The sequence below is a fragment of the Carettochelys insculpta genome, chromosome 6 (genome assembly GCF_033958435.1).
Source record: "Carettochelys insculpta isolate YL-2023 chromosome 6, ASM3395843v1, whole genome shotgun sequence".
NCBI classification, from domain to species: domain Eukaryota; kingdom Metazoa; phylum Chordata; order Testudines; family Carettochelyidae; genus Carettochelys; species Carettochelys insculpta.
The window spans coordinates 65,115,267-65,132,405 of NC_134142.1; the positions used below are offsets into that span (position 1 = coordinate 65,115,267).

Sequence of the window (17,139 nt, forward strand, 5' to 3'; positions counted from 1 at the left end):
GATCAAAGGAAGTTTGGTTACTTTATGATAATTAGAGTTCTTTGAGATGCATGTTCCCTCTGGCTATTCACTGCTCCCTCAATCAGAAGTTCTTCAATAGTAGTCTCTGTCATCCCTGCTAATGCAAGGCGTCTGATGAAGGGTGCCAGACTGGGATACCTGGTGTTACCCCCCTGTTCTGTGATTCTAGATCTGGAAATAGGTGCAGGTGAGTTTACAGATATGAGACCACTTGTAGGGCCATGGTGTATCAGAACAGCTGTGGCTGGTCTTTTGGAGGACACACGGTAGGAAGAGAGTGGGAGGGAAGTTGTTAACATCTGCAGGTCTGACTAGTTCACTAGGAATGCATCCTCTCTGGAGCAACCCTCTAGGGCATACCAAGAGCAATAAGTAGGGCACCTTCTGTTGTCCTAAATTGCAAAGTTTGAAGATGGCGGTCGCCCCGGTCAAAAGATCAGGAGACAGATGGGTGGAGCATCCACTTGTGAAAATGCTGCTACGGCTATCTGCAACCAAATGCATTATCCCAAGCAGATGAAAAGCAGAGAGGATGTTGTGGCACTGGATGCACCTCTGCAGAGTGATGCAAACCTTGATCCCCTCTGCTTGTTTATGTACTAAGCACTGGTCACACTGTCTGACTGTATCTGGACTGAGTGAAGGAGAAGTGTTTTTTGCATGTTCCATGTTCAGATGGCTGAAGTTTCAAGCAGTCATGATGACTGCACCTTTAAGAAGTCCAGAAACCATGAGCTATATGGTCACCCAGGTGTGCCACCCCAGCCCCAGTGCTAAACATGTTTCACGAGCATCTGCACAGATGGGGCAGAAGCAAAGGGAACCCCCACTGCACACACTAACATGCTCTCTTTTCCCATCAGTTGAGAGATGTCCAGACACTGGGAGGAAGTGCAACTCTTTAGTCCCAGGAATCTCTTTGGGACAGACCTTGCTCAGCTCAGCTTCCTGTTCCCTATTCCTTACTGTTTGTTGCCATCACCTGCCATGTCTACAGTTACAAGTTCTTTGGGACATGGAAGATGCACATATTATTGTTTTTTAAAAATTACACTTCTCTATAAAATGGCTGCCTACAAAAATTAGTTAAGAATCTGCCTTGGTTCTGTTTAGTTCTCTTCTGAGTGGCCGCACAAATGTACAGCTTACGGAGAACGCTGTGGAAGATTATTATTATTAGATAACTGCCTTTTTTATCTTGAGCAGGAAATACTGCCATTTGTTATTGTTATGGAGTGTATTCTACATGGATGGAACAGTCCTGTCTACACAACTTATGTTGTTTAAAGTGAAATAAATAAACTCTTGTGGCTAGTAGAACTTGGGTTCATGCCACCTGTGATAAGAGGACTTAATAAGCAGTTGACCTCTGAAGGCCAAAGAAGACTCTTCCTTTCTTATTCATAAACTGGATCAACCAGCTAACTTTGTGTATGTAAGAGTGTTTTCACCTTCCTCTGAGGCATAAGGTACCAAAGGACTGGTCTAACAAGGACAAAGGGCTGATCAACTCCAATTAATCCTGCATTTCTACAAATATGGAGGAAAAATACAGACCTTCAGAAAAAATCCCACTGATTCCATTATTAGGAAATTTCAGATTATAAATCCATCTGCAGTTAAAATTCACTTCTGCATTTCTAAATTAATTCAAATTCTTTATGAATAACTTCATATTGAGCCTATTCTTTGGTGTAAGAAATGTCAATTACATGCTATAAACAATGGGTGAGAGTCTCCTGATCACTTACATATGCTTATGCTATTGCTTGTCTTGCTAGTGTGTGTACAAAGAACAGTTTGCATGGCTAGAGGAGGTATGGGTGTGACAGGCTAAGTACAAATCCACCTGAAACCCTGTTTTTTTTTTCTTTTTGTTTTGACAGTCTTTAATGTGCTACTTGACTGCTTTTTGTTTTGATAGTGTATAGACTAGCACGGCTTTCTCTCTGTTACTGAAACCCTGGGTTATACACACTTGAGGGAGTGGGAAACACAATAGTTATCTTCAAAGAAACCAGAAAGAAGACAACAATATGAGCCTTACATCTATCCTCTCCGCCCTGGTACTACCCCAGTTCTGCTACCATTTACGCTTCCTGAAGACTCCCAGAGTCCTCCATAAGTTCAATAGTATGAGGAACAAGACAGCACTGCAAAGACAATCAGCTACAACAGCCATTTGAGGGGATTTACCCATGGGTTAAAAGATATAAAGGAACCCATTCTGGTCCCTGGAATTTGAATAAGACATTGCAGTAAAACTCCTGTCCTAATTCTGTTTGGACCTTGGGTTTTATTTCTGACCGCCTGGATAAAAGAAGCAAAAGCAAGAACAGGGAGTACCATCATCACTGCTACTATCATGCTTTTTTCATGGTCTTACCATACACTGAAATCACCGCAAGGATAAGCCATGCAGTCCATTCAGGAAGGTATTTAATGAACACCAGGGCCATGAGAGCACTGATCATAATGAGGTATGCTTGCTGGAGCCGGAGTGGGCCTTTCCAGTGAATGCAGATCATTCCCACCACGCCGAAGTTCCAGATCATGAGCGCAAGGGTAATGTAGTCCATGGCAACGTTATAAGTTTTAAAAACCTCACTAAAACACACAAGAAAAAGAGATTAGATTAAGAAAACAAGCATCTGTTTCTCTAAAGCAATGGCAAAAAAAGGAAGCAAACTTTAGAGGCAGATTTTACAACTCTATGCTCCATGTGTTGTGACAAACAAAGCTGCTTTTTTAATAGATCTCAATTAGATCTGACTATTACCCCAAGAAACATTTTGCTTTTTGAGGAAGAGCTACTTTTACATGGGGTTGTTTCTGTCAAACTATTTGTGATTTACAAGTCAGTTTTCTGCAGTACAGTCTTTTACAGACTGTCTTGTTTCCTTCTGAGTCACAGATCAAAAAGCTGCCAAGCCCCTGGCATGCATGTGAAGTAAACATCTTGATTAACCTTTGTCATCTATTTAGCAAGTAAAATTACACACACACACACACACACACACACACACACACACACACACACACACAAAAGTGGCTTTGTGGGCTACCTGGAATTTCAACTAGGCACATAGCGCTGCTGTGTCAAGCAGGCAAAGGAAACATGCTGTAGTGTGCATGATTCAGCTGATCAGAAGTAATGAACTGGGTTTTGTTTTTTTTTTAAATTATGAGAACAAAATATTCTGTGAAATAATTGTATGTAGGAAATGTAAACTTACGATGGCTCTCCAGGAATATAAGTCTGGGGTGCTTGTTTCATCTTTGTGCTATTGGATGATACCATAGTCCTATGTAAAGCATGGTGACTGAGATAGTGTTTGGAGTTTGTATCAGTGTTATTGCTGCCCACCATTTACCAAAAAGTAAAAATCTCCTTTTGAGAATGGAGCCATGTTCTTCAATCAGATATGAGAGACTGCTGAATACGATGATTATCAAAAAAAAACCACCTTGCAGGGAACAAGAACCCTGCCCCCAAGTCAATGGGAACTTTCACTGTGAAAAACCAGTGCTTGAGCTTGCTGATGGCACAGAATGAAACTAAATGGCTGTTCCTCATGAAATAAAACAGCAGTCACATAGCACTTTAAAGACTAACAAAATAATTTATTAGGTGATGAGCTTTCGTGGGACAGACCCACTTCTTTGGATCTGGAGATAGTGCAGTACTGGAAATAGTCCTGATAAGGCCCTGATGTGCCGCTTCAGGATTAGGCTTATAGGATAACCATGAAGATTTGAAACATGGACCTATTCTGCTGTACATGCAAGTATATCATTTCCATTAGATATAACAGAAATGTGTCTTGTTGGCAGAGCAGAATCTTTTCAGTGGCTTAAGTTTTTAGATTGTTCCCAGATTAACACCCTTTGCATGGCTGACCTGTACCAATTACCATAATGGCACAAGGGCAATTGTTTACATATGTTTATGGTGAAGAGACAAGACTAGCTACAAGGCAAATTTTGAAACTGAAACTCTTGTAGACTTACCCCAAGTAGATGAATGAGAAAAAGAAAAGCAGCAATAGAGAAGAAATTATAAGCCACCCATGGATAACCTGAAAGAGAAAGATACATCAATAAAGATCTCCATTTCAAACTGCACATTTTAAAATTAATTAGAGATTTATCACAAATACTTCTTTAAAAAAAAAGGAAAAAAGTTTCAGTTTCATAGGCAGAAGATATAGCAATATCTGAGCCATTTTCAGATACCACTTACATCCCCTTGCCTCCTCCAAGCAGCAAATATTAATGCTGGTAGTTAGAGCAGCAGAATGAGATTCAGAAGGTTTTGGCTCCACACCTTACTCTGTATTGATACACTGATTTTTGGCTAGTCCCGTGACCTCTGTTCCTGAATTTACCCATTTTTAAAATGGACACACTATATTTTCACTCACTGTAAATTGCTTTGGAATCTTTGACTAAAAGGTGCTGTAGAAGTGCAAATTATTTGGTGTCTTTTATTCCATATGAAGGACAAATAATAAAGTTGTTTTCATTCCAGTCATTTGTTACTTATTTACATGATGCCAAATGCTAATTCTAGTTTATTTTAATATGCTACAGTTCAGAAATAAAACTCTTTAAAATGCTTTAAAACACTGCACTTCATCCATAAGGTATCTCTCAGATTCTGCTTATTATTTGGAATCTGGCCTGTTCATTTCTTTAAGTAACAGAAAAATCATTAGACTTTTCAGTGTATGCTACAATGCAGGATGTTTTTGCTTTGACACCAAATAGAAGTACAGTGATTTAGTCACATCACACAATTTGATAACAAAATAGGTCAACACGTATATCAATAAGAAAACAATGTTTTGAGACTGAAGTCTAGGCAAGGTATACCTGATTTTTTTTAAAAGTTACATTAGAAAAAAATAATCAAATAATCAAAGTTTGTTTTAAGGAGTGAACATACTCCAGGACGACTCCTTCACATTGATGCCCCAGATTAGAAACGAAGATTGAAGAGAATTTGGAGAGCCATACACCTATGATCACCTCTGAGCTGACAGGCAGCAAAAAATGTTTGATTACCTAAGGACCCGCTTACAAAAAAATAAAGCTCTGAAATGCCAAATAGAACAGGTAGGAAATCATCCAAAACGTAGGGGGAAATAAAGAAAAAGAAGAGATCTTTTAAAAATAATAAAGGAGGGGTACGTACAGTCTCTTGAGAAAATGATATTCCTAGAACTATAAAAACACCTAAAACTTCAATGTGTTAAAGACTCTGGGCAAGTTTTGCCTCAAGGGAACCTCTCAGATGCAATGGAATATGAAATAAGTAAAATACAAAGAAATATTTTCTTCTCTAGACAAGGAGCCTCACACACAACCTAAGACATGACCCCACATGTCGTTTAAAAAGTTTCGTAGATAAAGAAGTCAGAAGAAGTAATTTAGTACTTGTTTGAACTGGATAAACTGGCACAGGGAATCCTACCTGTGTGATTCAGAGAAGACTTTACTGCTAAAAACATCTATACATCAATCTTTCTGATCTGAAACTTTGGTTTTCTTTTTTTTTTTTTTTTTCTTTTGGGGGGCGGGGGTGGCTTTTTTTTGTATTTATCTCCTTGGGCTTGTCTACACTACCACCCTCCTTCGAAGGAAGGATGGTTATTAGGGTGTTGGGAGTTTAGTAGTAGTAGCATCTTTCAGTCTACGTAGACTATGGATCGCGCCCTTCGTAGTTCCATTTGGGATCATTTGCAGCGTCAACTGTGACTGTGAAGACCCACACGAGAGTGACAGTCCTTGCTGCATCTGTTGCATGTGTAATGGGTGTCTGGCAGGTCCTTACTGTGCTTTCTGTGCGCTCACTTCTCCTCTGCTAGCTGTTTGATCCTCATCTCACCCTTCTGAAGGCCCTTGTGTAGTTCCTGCCTCCATCTGCTGCGATCATCTGCCAGCTCCTCCCAGCAGTCCAGCTCGATGTCTACCTCCCTGAGGTCCCTCTTGCAAACATCTTTGTAGCGCTACTGGGGATGTCTGGGAGGTCTTTCGCCAGAGGCTAGCTCACCACACAGGATGCCTTTTGGGATCCTTCCATCATTCATCCTATGGACATGGCCAAGACAGTGGAGCCGCCGCTGCCTGAGGAGGGTGTGTATGGCTGGGATTCCAGCTTGCTCAAGGATAGCTGTGTTGGGTACTCTGTCCGTCCATGATATTCCAAGGATACGCCTGAGGCAGTGCAAGTGGAAGATGTTCAGCCTCTTTTCCTGGTGGGCGTACAGATTCCAAGACTCGCTGCCGTAAAGGAGGGTGCCGAGGATGCAGGCTCTGTAGACTTGCATTTTGGTGTGGGTGTACAACTTGATGTTATTCCACACTCTCTCGCTGAGTCTGGACAGAGTTGTGGCTGCTTTTCCGATCCTCCTATTTAGCTGAGACTCCAATGACAGGGTGTCAGTGATGGTGGACCTGAGGTAAACGAACTCCTGGACGACCTCTAACATATAGTTGTCAGTGCTGATTGATGGAGGTTCAGCAACGTCCTGAGCAAGTACATTTGTCTCCTTTAGGCTGATGGACAGCCCGAAGTCCTTGCATGCTTTGGAGAACCGATCCAGCAATTTCTGAAGCTGGTCTTCTGTGTGTGACACTGCAGTAGCGTCATCTGCAAACAGCATATCTCTGAGGAGGACTTCCCGCACCTTAGATTTAGCTTTCAGCCTTGCAAGATTAAACAGTTTCCTGTCAGATCTTGTGTGCAAAAAGATGCCCTCTGTTGAAGATCCAAAGGCATGCTTCAGGAGGAGTGTGAAGAAGATCCCGAACAATGTCGGAGCAAGGATGCATCCTTGTTTGACGCCGCTCCTGATGCTGAAAACATCCGATAATGTGCCATCATATTGGATGGTTCCTCTCATGTCTTCGTGGAAAGACTGGATCATCTTGAGTAACTGTGGCGGACAGCCTATCTTGTGGAGCAGTTTGAACAGTCCATCCCTGCTGACCAAGTAGAAGGCCTTGGTCAGGTTGATGAAGGCAATACAGAGTGGCTTCCTCTGCTCCCTGCATTTCTCCTGCAGCTGCCTCAGAGAGAAGACCATGTCAACGGTAGATCTCTCTGCGCGGAATCCGCACTGTGATTCGGGATACACCCTCTCAGCAATCTTCTGGAGTCTGCCAAGGATGACGCGAGCGAACAGTTTACCAGTGATGCTTAGGAGGGAGATTCCACAGTAATTGTTGCAGTCGCTTCTGTCTCCTTTGTTCTTATACAAGGTTACGATGTTAGCGTCGCACATATCCTGTGGAACCTCTCCCTCTCTCCAGCACAGGCACAGTAGCTCATGTAGGGGTTCCAGGAGAGTGTCTATGGCACATTTGATTACCTCTGGTGGTATACCATCCTGGCCCGGGGCCTTTCCTACTGCAATGCTGTCGATGGCTTTCTTCAGTTCATCCACACTTGGTTCCTGGTCCAGTTTGTCCATTACGGGTAGGAGCTCGACGGCATCGAGGGCTGTATCAACCACAGTGTTTTCGCCTGAGTACAGCTTGGAGTAGTGCTCGACCCAGCGCTCCATCTGTTTGGTTTTGTCAGCGATGACTTCACCAGGTTTGGATTTCAGAGGTGCCATCTTGTTCTGGGTGAGTCCTAATGCCTTCTTGATGTCCTTGTACATTCCCCAGAGATTACCAAAGTCAGCACTGGTCTGGATGCTGCTGCATAGCTCGAGCCAGTAGTTGTTGACACAGCGCCTGGCCATCTGCTGTACTATTTTTCTGACTGCTCTGAGTGCTTGCAGGGTACTCTGGCTCGGCAAGCGTTTGTACTCCAGGAGTGCAGCGCGCTTCTTTTCGATGGCTGGAATCATCTCATCGGAGTTAGCTTCAAACCAGTCATTTGTGTTTCTAGCTCTTCTTCCAAACACCTACAAGGCCGTGTTGTAAATTGTATCCCTCAGACACTGCCATCTGGATGTCACATCGGTACCCCCAGGCCTGCTGCGCAGATTCTCCTCGAGGGTCTGTCTGAACTTTTCGGCTCTCTCTGAGTTTGCTGTCTTTCTGGTATCAATGCAGGGCCTTCCAGTTGGTTTAGAGTGGTACAACTTCTTGGGAATCTCCTTGAGTTTGGAGCAAACTAGCGAGTGATCTGTATCGCAGTCGGCACTATGATAGCTGCACATCAGAAGGACGTTTTTGAGGTTATCACGTCTAGCAATGACCACGTCTAGTTGATGCTAGTGTTTCGAGCATGGGTGTCTCCATGACACTCTGTGCTGTGGCTTGGTTTGGAAAAATGTGTTTGTGATGCACAGATTGTGGTACGTGCAAAGTTTGAGAAGACGCTGTCCGTTTTCATTCATTTTTCCCACACCGAAGTGGCCTAAGCAGGAAGGCCATGAGTCACGATCGGCTCCAACTCTCACACTGAAGTCACCCAAAACGTGCAGTTGTTCGCAAGCAGGTATGTGCGCTATGGCAGCACGAAGCACGTCATAGAACTTGCCTCTTACTTCCAGTGCGGTGTACAGGGTTGGAGCATAAGCACTGATCAGGTGGACAGGACCGGCGCAAGTTTGAAGTATGACCTGAAGGAGTCTTTCTGATCCGCCCATGACTAATTCCACCATTTGTAGAAGGTTGTTTCTGATGGTGAAGCCAACACCATGCTCCCTGGGTTCTTCTTGGGCTTTACCCTGTCAGAAAAAGGTGTAGTCCTTTTTCTTTAGAGATCTCGAATCTGCGAGTCGCATCTCTTGCAGAGCAGCAATGTCAACTTGGAGCCTCTTCAGTTCCTCACTGATGACAGTGGTCTTTCAGGTGTCGCTGATGTCCTGAACATCTTCAGTCAAATTGGTCAGCATGGTCCGCACATTCCAGCAAGCAAGCTTAAAACTTTGATGGTTTCCTTTTCTTGTTGATTTTCTTATTAGTTTGCCTGGTGCTCAAATTTCAGTCACTTGTCAGGTTTGGGAACCTTAAGCCTCACGCACCCAGTGAGGCAGGTGAAGTGTAGCGGGACAGTACCCTACTGGCTGGGGGCTGCCCAGCTTGAGGCGGGTGGTGACTGTTCAGTGAGATGCGATGATCTCTCCCACCGTCGAAGGCAACCCCTGGCACTCGTTCTCTATGCCAATCGATCAAGAGCTTATAACCGGTATCTGTTACCTCCCGTGTTGGTTCAACGCTGTTAAACGATGCTGGAGTAACTCTCCAGGAGCGAGCCTGAGCAATTTTTTGGGACCGTGGGCTGCCCAGATGCCAGTGTTCCCCTCTCGGCTTTACTGATATAGTCCAAAGGAGAGGATAACCTCTACGTCTGGTACCAGCTCAGCTGCAGGAGTTGCCGGGTCAATGCCAAAGTTGGCACAGAACCGCCTTAGGACTCCCCTCCGGATTTTCTGTCAGGGTTTACTCCCTTAGCCTTGCTCCTTCCCAGGATAACCCACAAGGCAGTGGGGCATGGAGAATGTGGGTAACAATCCCACTACCTCTTGAACCTCCCTGGCACCACGTGTTCTCAAAGCTCCCTGTGGTTGGGAGTTTACTAATGAAGCATTAAGTTTACTTAATTAAGTTTAATTAAACATTAAGTTTACTTAACTCCCCATGGTTTGGGAGTTTACTAACGAAGCATTAAGCAAATTCCCCCCCACAGCAACTTCAAAGTTTTAAACTTCACAGTACCAGCTTGTCTCTAGCCATAGCTCACCCACCGGTACTTCGAAGTGCTGGGGCAACTTCAAAGTCCCTTTACTTCTCAAAATTTTGTAAGGTTTTGACTAAAAGACAGTATACTATTTTGTTATTCCATAGCTTGTTTTATTGATGATTAAAGAAAAAAGCACTGGGCCAAAAATAGCCCACATCCACAACACAACATGGAGCTTTGACATATGGACATATCACTGTAGGTTCTAGCACAATGATGAGACTCTCCCCCATCAACGATACTGTTATGTATGTTTAAGTCCTGATTGCAGGGGAAATACTGTCACCAAAAAACTGCTCTTGCAGTGCATTTTATAATTGGCAATGCCTTGTGTACTTTTACTCTATGAAAGACTACATACTACACGATAAAATAAATTGTCCTTTCTCCTCACAATATGGGGACCAAAGCTCCAGAAATTAAAGCAGCGAAGGTCTGCCACTGGTAATGCCAGTTTAGTTGACCATGACTGCTCTTTTCCTAACGATACATTTCAGTAGGAAAAGAAGATTAGCATGATTAACTACCACCGATAACTTCATTTGTACTCATCTTATAGCACCAGTATTTGTAAAACTCACCTTATAGCACCGGTATTTGTAAAGCACAACCAGAAGTATGGTCATGACAATGATGACACTGATCATGATGGCAGCGTTGAGAATAGAGTTCAGGGCTCTCTGTCCCACGGTCTCTGTATCTTCAGTGAACGGAGTATAGATACTATAATAAAGACCAAAAAAAAAAGTGGAATTCCAATACACAGTCCTCATAAGTATTTTCTAGATAAAAGCCCAGGATCACTATTGTACATATTTAAAGCCAATATCCCTTTTGAAATCTCACCACTTATCTTTCAAATCAACGTTACAAAAGGGACAGTTATTTTCTGCTTAGCAAGAGACCAACAAAAAATTTAAAACTATTTTCTTTATAGCATGCAAGTAAATGTAAAGTAGGTCACACTAAGTAACGTTGGGTCTTGGTATACATGCCATCTAGTGGACAGTCAACAAAATGCAACCCAAAAATAATAGAATAGGGCAGGAATTGTATTTTCTGTTCTGTGGGAAATTCCATGAGGGTTTTTTTTTTTTAAAATAATTATTTTTTCCAAAAACAAAACCATACACAAAATTTCAAGACTTTGTAATTCAATGAAATTCAAAACCAGTGTTTTCAGATCACATAATGTTTTGTTCTGATTTTAACATATAAAAACTGAATTTTTATAATGCCTGTTGTGAAGCTCAAACCAAATGTTTTGACATTATCAGAAAAGTTGTACCAGTCTTTTCCACAAAGTTATTTTTTGTTAAATTCAACATGTTCCTACAAAATGCTTTCCAATGGAAAGTGCAGAACTGTTGAAAGTGAAACATTCTGCTGGAAAATTTCTGCACGACTCCTACTAACATACTTCTTTGTCAACAAGAACATTAGAAAACCCAAATCCTGCATACATATGGATTTTCATAAACTTCTCATTTCTCCTCCAAAGCTTTAATTCCTAATGGAGTGCAACTTTTATGGCAGGTGTTCAGAATTAAAGCCATATCATGTAAACATTGCAGAAGAGGCACAAACTATTAATTCAAAGGCCAGGATTCAAATGAAAGTAATGGTGAACATTTATGTGCTATTCACAAAGACAAAAAGTGAGGACTGGCATAAAAAGTTTGCTTACCCCTGTTTTAACTTACACAGGCACAAGAAAAACTGGTCTGACCTGGTAGGGGAAATCAGTCTGGACTGGTCTCCAGGCTCACAAGAGCTGGGAACAATGCTAAAAGTAAAGCTGCTGGACTCTGTAAGGACCAGGACTTGGGCCAGAGGAAAGACCATTCTAAAACACAAGCATCTGAAAGTGTGTGGACATACAGAGTAAAGGAAAGGATCCTCAGAAGACCCAAATCAACAAAGACAATAAAATAATAAAAGATTTGATACATACAGCTGTCCATCCTTGCGTGTATAAAAGCTCACAGACTTGATGGTTGCAACAACAACCACCATGCAAAGCGTGACAGGTACAAAAAGCATAATCACATGCTTTGCTCCATATTTTAAAGTCAACTCCTCATCATCTTCGTCCTGTTCCACCACGTGCTGTGTGCTATTCTGGGGCTGCCCATTAGTCTCTGATTCAGGGTTGTCATTGTGCCTTCGTTCACAATTATCATGGCGCCGCCTTTCACTGTTGTCATTCTGCAAGACAAGAAATTCCATTTCTGTAAGCATCTATCTGCCGCATATGTTCTGTATACTAAGCCAAGGAGGCTATGGAGTAGAGAACGCACACTGTACTATTTATCGTCATATCACTTCAACAGCAAAGACCTAAATTACTGCATTTACAATATACCGCATAAGAACTATGGCTAGAATTGAAGCATATAAAGCTGCATTAAAAACATTTAATTCCAAAATGGGACAAGTCCTTAAAACTAATGTTGCTTTTGTCCAGTAGCATGGATAAAATTAATTAAACAATGGATTAAATTAAATTAAATATATCAAACAAATTAAAGAGTCAATTTTTGGCCTTGGATTGAGATACTAAGAATGTAAAATCCCATTTAATTGGTTAACTGGTTAAACGCTTGTTAACTGATTGCATGGGTTTGGACAGGTGGAAGGCTGGGGAGGCTGCTCCGGCCCAGCTTGCAGCACGCCAGGGACTGGGGCTACTCTAGCCCGACTGAAGCATCCCCTATCTGCAGAGGACTGGCCTTGGAGTGACGCAGGGTGGGCCTGCTCCTGCTGGGTCAAAGCAGTCCTCATGCATGGCGGACCCAGGTACTCCACAGGCATTCCACCTGGGCCGAAAGAGTCCCAGTGTGCCATGTGAAAGTGCCCCAGCCCTGTGAGGGCATCCCCTGTCCATGGCAGGGGGCCCACTCCAGCCTGGCTGGAGCAGCTTTCTGAGTTGCCCCTCTTCTCCAGGGCAACTCTGGCCCAGCTGGAGTGCACCTGCTCCACGATGGTCCTGCAGGGTTAGAGCAACCCCTTGCCTGCAGCAGGTGGAGGGCTGCTCTAGCCCATACCTGTTAACCGTAACCTTTATCCTTTATCCCTAGGAGAGACTGTCAAGGTGTGATCTGAAAGCAGACATTAGCCCACAGTTTGCATCAATTGAAATTTCTTACACTATTACGAAAAAGGTGACAATGTGACTTTTACAACACTAGCTGCATGAAAGCCACATAAAAATTATTCTGAAACAGGTCTCTATGCTGTGTGCATTCAAAACAGTACATAATACCATTATTAAAGGTGGAAAGAAACTCTACAAATCAGTCTAGCATGGTGTTCCCACAGTTTTACAGTATTTTCAAGCCAGAAAATTGGTATATGAATAGTAATTAAAAATCTCAGCTACTTGTCACATTTTTAAAATTAAAAAGACAATTCTTACAATGAACAAACAAACAAACATGGATTATTTTAACCCTTCATTAAAGGGATTTAGTTTAGATTAGTAGTCTCCAAATTTAATAACATCTTTTCCCTAATATTGGGGAAAAATATTAAAATGTCCTTTGGCAAAACAGGAATTCTTTTCCTGGACCTGATTTTTAATATTTATAATGATACATTTTGGAAGAATGTTTCAAATATGAAAACAGAGACAGCTTATTCTCTTCTCTTTCTCATTGGTTTTTTTTAGAATTCTGAAAAATATCAGGCTGGTTTATCAGTAGATTGATCTATACATCAAACGAAGTCATGGATGTCACTTTTTTGCTTGAACCTTTATTCAAAGGTAGCCCAAACATTTCGTTCTCTTTTGTCCGTCAGTTTTACCAACATGCCTGATTTTTACTTCTATAATTACGGTCATTCGAGATAAGTCTTCGATATAACACAAATGTACTTTTATTACTCATCCAATGTTCATTCTATACTACTTTTCTGAACCTAAATATCAACAACATGAGTTAGCCATTATCTTCTGAATTCAGAGGGTATATCCCCACTAAGAAGTAAAAGATGGACCTTTTATTTACAGAGAAACAATTATCTGACTTCACAATGATCTTAATTACAGAATATTTCAATTGTTAATTATATCACCTGAATACTGTGCTAGCTGCTCTATAGACAAGAAAGATGTCCTCTGCCTGAAAGAATTTACTGCCTGAACAATCAACTGACAAGTGAGGGAGCAGGAAGGAATGCAGCAAAAGAGAAAGGTTACTCACCGTAGTAACGGTGGTTCTTCGAGGTGGGTCCCCGTGGGTGCTCCACAGCAGGTGTCGGGCTCGCCCGGCGCCGCAGATCGGATCTTCCAAGCAGTTTCTGCCGGACCGTGCATGCGCCGGTGCACGCCGCTTCCTTGCGCGCTCCTGGCCACATGTGCGATCTGGTCCCCGCCAGTTCCTTGACCAACCGCCTCGGATGCTCCTGCAAAACACTAAACAGAGATCTGAAGCGGGGAGGATGGGCGGGTAGTGGAGCACCCACGGGGACACATCTCGAAGAACCACCATTACTACGGTGAGTAACCTTTCTTTCTTCTTCGAGTGTCCCCGTGGGTGCTCCACATTAGGTGACTACCCAGCAGTAACCCAAGATAGGAGGTGGGTAATCGGATCATGTACAGCTTGTCCCCGAGAGGACCGCTGTCGAGAGCTGGGTATCCTCTTGGAATACCCTGTGAAGGGCATAGTGCTTGGCGAAGGTGTCATAGGATGACCAGGTCGCTGCTCTGCAAATGTCCTTTAGCGCAACGCCCTTGAAAAAGGCTGTTGATGCCGCTACCGCCCGAGTGGAGTGAGCCCTGGGCGGGGCCAGTAAAGGAGTCTTCTTGAGTTTGTAGCACATTTTTATGCAGGATACGATGTGCTTCAAGATTCTCTGTGAAGAGAGACCTCCTTTCGATTTGGGAGCGAGAGAGACCAGGAGTCTATCCGTTTTCCGGATGGGCTTGGTCCTGTCTATATAGAAGGCCAGCGCCCTCCTCACGTCCAGGAGGTGTAGGCGTGCCTCTTTGTTAGAGTTATGAGGCTTTGGGTAAAACGACAGTAAAACAATAGGTTCGTTAATATGAAACTCTGAAGAAACCTTAGGAACAAAGGCTGGATGCAGCCGCAGAGTCACCACCTCCTTGGAAAAAACAGTGCAGGGTACCGTTGCCATAACTGCCGCAAGCTTGCTCACCCTGTGAGCTGACGTGATTGCGAGAAGGAAAGTCGTCTTTATCGTAAGGAGGAGGAGGGAAACCGTGGCCAAGGGCTCGAACGGTGGTCCCGTTGGCGCATTAAGCACCAGGTCCAAGTTCCACGAAGGTGGAAGCGGTTTCCGAGGGGGGTATAGGTTTACCAAACCTTTGAGGAACCTGGTAACCATGGGATGGGCGAACACCGTGTGCCCTTCCTCTTCGTGTCTGAACGCTGAAATGGCGGCAAGGTGGACCTTTAACGACGATAGTGAGAGTCCTCCTCTCTTGAGGTCCAGTAAATACTCTAATATTACAGGTATAGGCACCGAAAGGGGGGCTAGCTGTTTGGTAGAACACCATGCCGTGAAGCGAGTCCATTTCTGCCTGTAGGTCTTCCTGGTGGAAGTCCTCCTGCTACTTTCTAGGACTTGTTGCACTTTCTCCGTACATGTGCTCTCTAGGGAGCTGAGCCATGGATTAACCACGCTTGTAGTCGCAGGCCTTGGGGGTGCAGATGCACTATGGACCCCTGGGCTTGTGAGAGCAGATCCGGCGCCACCGGAAGGGGCATCGGTGGATGGTCCGACACGCGCAGGAGTAGGGGGAACCATTGCTGTCGATCCCACATTGGGACTATCAGCATCATTCGGACTCCTTCCCTCCTGGCTTTCTGCAAGACTTTGTGGATCAGCACTGTGGGAGGAAAAGCGTAAAGCAGGGGGCCCCTCCAGGAGATCGCGAATGCATCCCCCAGGGACCCCCGTCGCAGTCCTGCCCTGGAGCAGAATCATGGGCACTTCTTGTTGTGTTGAGTGGCAAACAGGTCTATCTGGGGAAAGCCCCATGCGTGAAAAATCGGTCGTAGCAGATCGGGACGGATCTGCCACTCGTGCGTGAGTGCGAAACGCCTGCTCAGCTGGTCTGCCTTCACATTGTGAGCACCTGGTAAGTACGAGGCTTTCAAGGTTATATTGTTGGCGATACACCAGTTCCACAACCGGACTGCTTCCTCACATAAGGCACGGGACCGAGCTCCTCCTTGCCGATTTATATAAAACACGGTGGAGGTATTGTCTGTACTGATCCCGACTACTTTGCCTTGTATATGGTCTCGAAAGTGTCTGCAGGCGTTGAACACTGCTCTGAGCTCCAGTATATTTATGTGCAGTGACTGTTCCGTGGAGGACCACAGTCCTTGCGTCACCTCTTTGCCCATGTGTGCTCCTCACCATATGAGGGAGGCATCTGTAGTAAGAAAAACCGATATTTGTGGTTGGTGGAAGGGTACCCCTGTTAGCATGTTCTTGGGGTTTACCCACCATTGCAGGGATTTGCGCACCTCTGTTGTGGGCGACACCACCCTGTGAACGGTGTGTGCTGCCGGTTTGTATACGCTCGCCAGCCAGTGCTGCATGCTGCGCATGTGTAACCTGGCGTTCTGTACTACGAACGTCGCTGCTGCCATGTGGCCCAGCAGCTGTAAGCACGTCAGAACCGGCACCGTAGGGCTGAAGGTGATGACTTGCACGAGGGAGCTGATGGCCCGAAAGCGTGTCTCTGGTAGATACACTCTCGCTGTAATAGAATTTATGCGTGCCCCTATGAACTCTATGTCCTGTGTGGGGTCTATCTTTGATTTTGCCAGATTGATAATCAGGCCGAGCGAAGAGAATGTGCCTGCTGTGACGCGTATCATGCGTAGAACCTCTTCCTTCGAGGCCCCTTTGAGTAGGCAGTCGTCCAGATACGGGAATATAAATACCCCCCGTCTGTGCAGGTAGGCTGACACCACTGCCAAGGTCTTGGTGAAGACTCTGGGGGCCGAGGAGAGGCCAAACGGTAGGACCTTGTATTGAAAATGTTCTTTGCCTACCATGAACCGGAGGAATCGTCGGTGAGCCGGATGGATAGTTATGTGAAAATATGCGTCTTGTAAGTCGAGGGCTGCGAACCAATCTCCATCGTCCAGTGCCGTAAGGATGGAGGCGACTGTGATCATCCGAAAGCGTTGCTTGCGCAGGTACCGGTTGAGGCCTCGAAGATCTAAGATGGGCCTCCAGCCTCCTCTCTTTTTCTCCGTGAGGAAGTACCAAGAGTACAACCCTTTCCCTTGCAGTTGCTCCGGCACTCTTTCCACTGCCCCTAAGAGCATGAGATGGTCTACCTCCTGCTTGAGCCTCGCTACGTGGGAGGCCTCCTGGAGGTGGGGCCTGGGTGGAGGTCGTGGCGGTGGGAGCAACTGGAAGGG

At 44.4% G+C, this 17,139-nt stretch overlaps 1 protein-coding gene across 4 annotated transcripts in view; it reads right to left on the reverse strand.

Moving 5' to 3' along the window:
• The window catches only part of PSEN1 (presenilin 1), a 59,983-nt gene that overhangs the window by 18,765 nt on the left and 24,079 nt on the right, over positions 1-17,139 (reverse strand). For 3 of the 4 annotated variants that reach the window (XM_074997115.1, XM_074997117.1, XM_074997116.1), the window contains 4 exons: positions 11,682-11,935; positions 10,309-10,450; positions 4,033-4,100; positions 2,408-2,628 (listed from right to left, as the gene is read on the reverse strand). In XM_074997115.1, the coding sequence (XP_074853216.1) occupies positions 2,408-2,628; positions 4,033-4,100; positions 10,309-10,450; positions 11,682-11,935 (685 nt within the window). Of the gene's footprint in view, positions 1-2,407; positions 2,629-4,032; positions 4,101-10,308; positions 10,451-11,681; positions 11,936-13,932; positions 14,185-17,139 lie in introns of those variants that run through there. The other variant, XM_074997119.1, reaches the window with a different exon arrangement.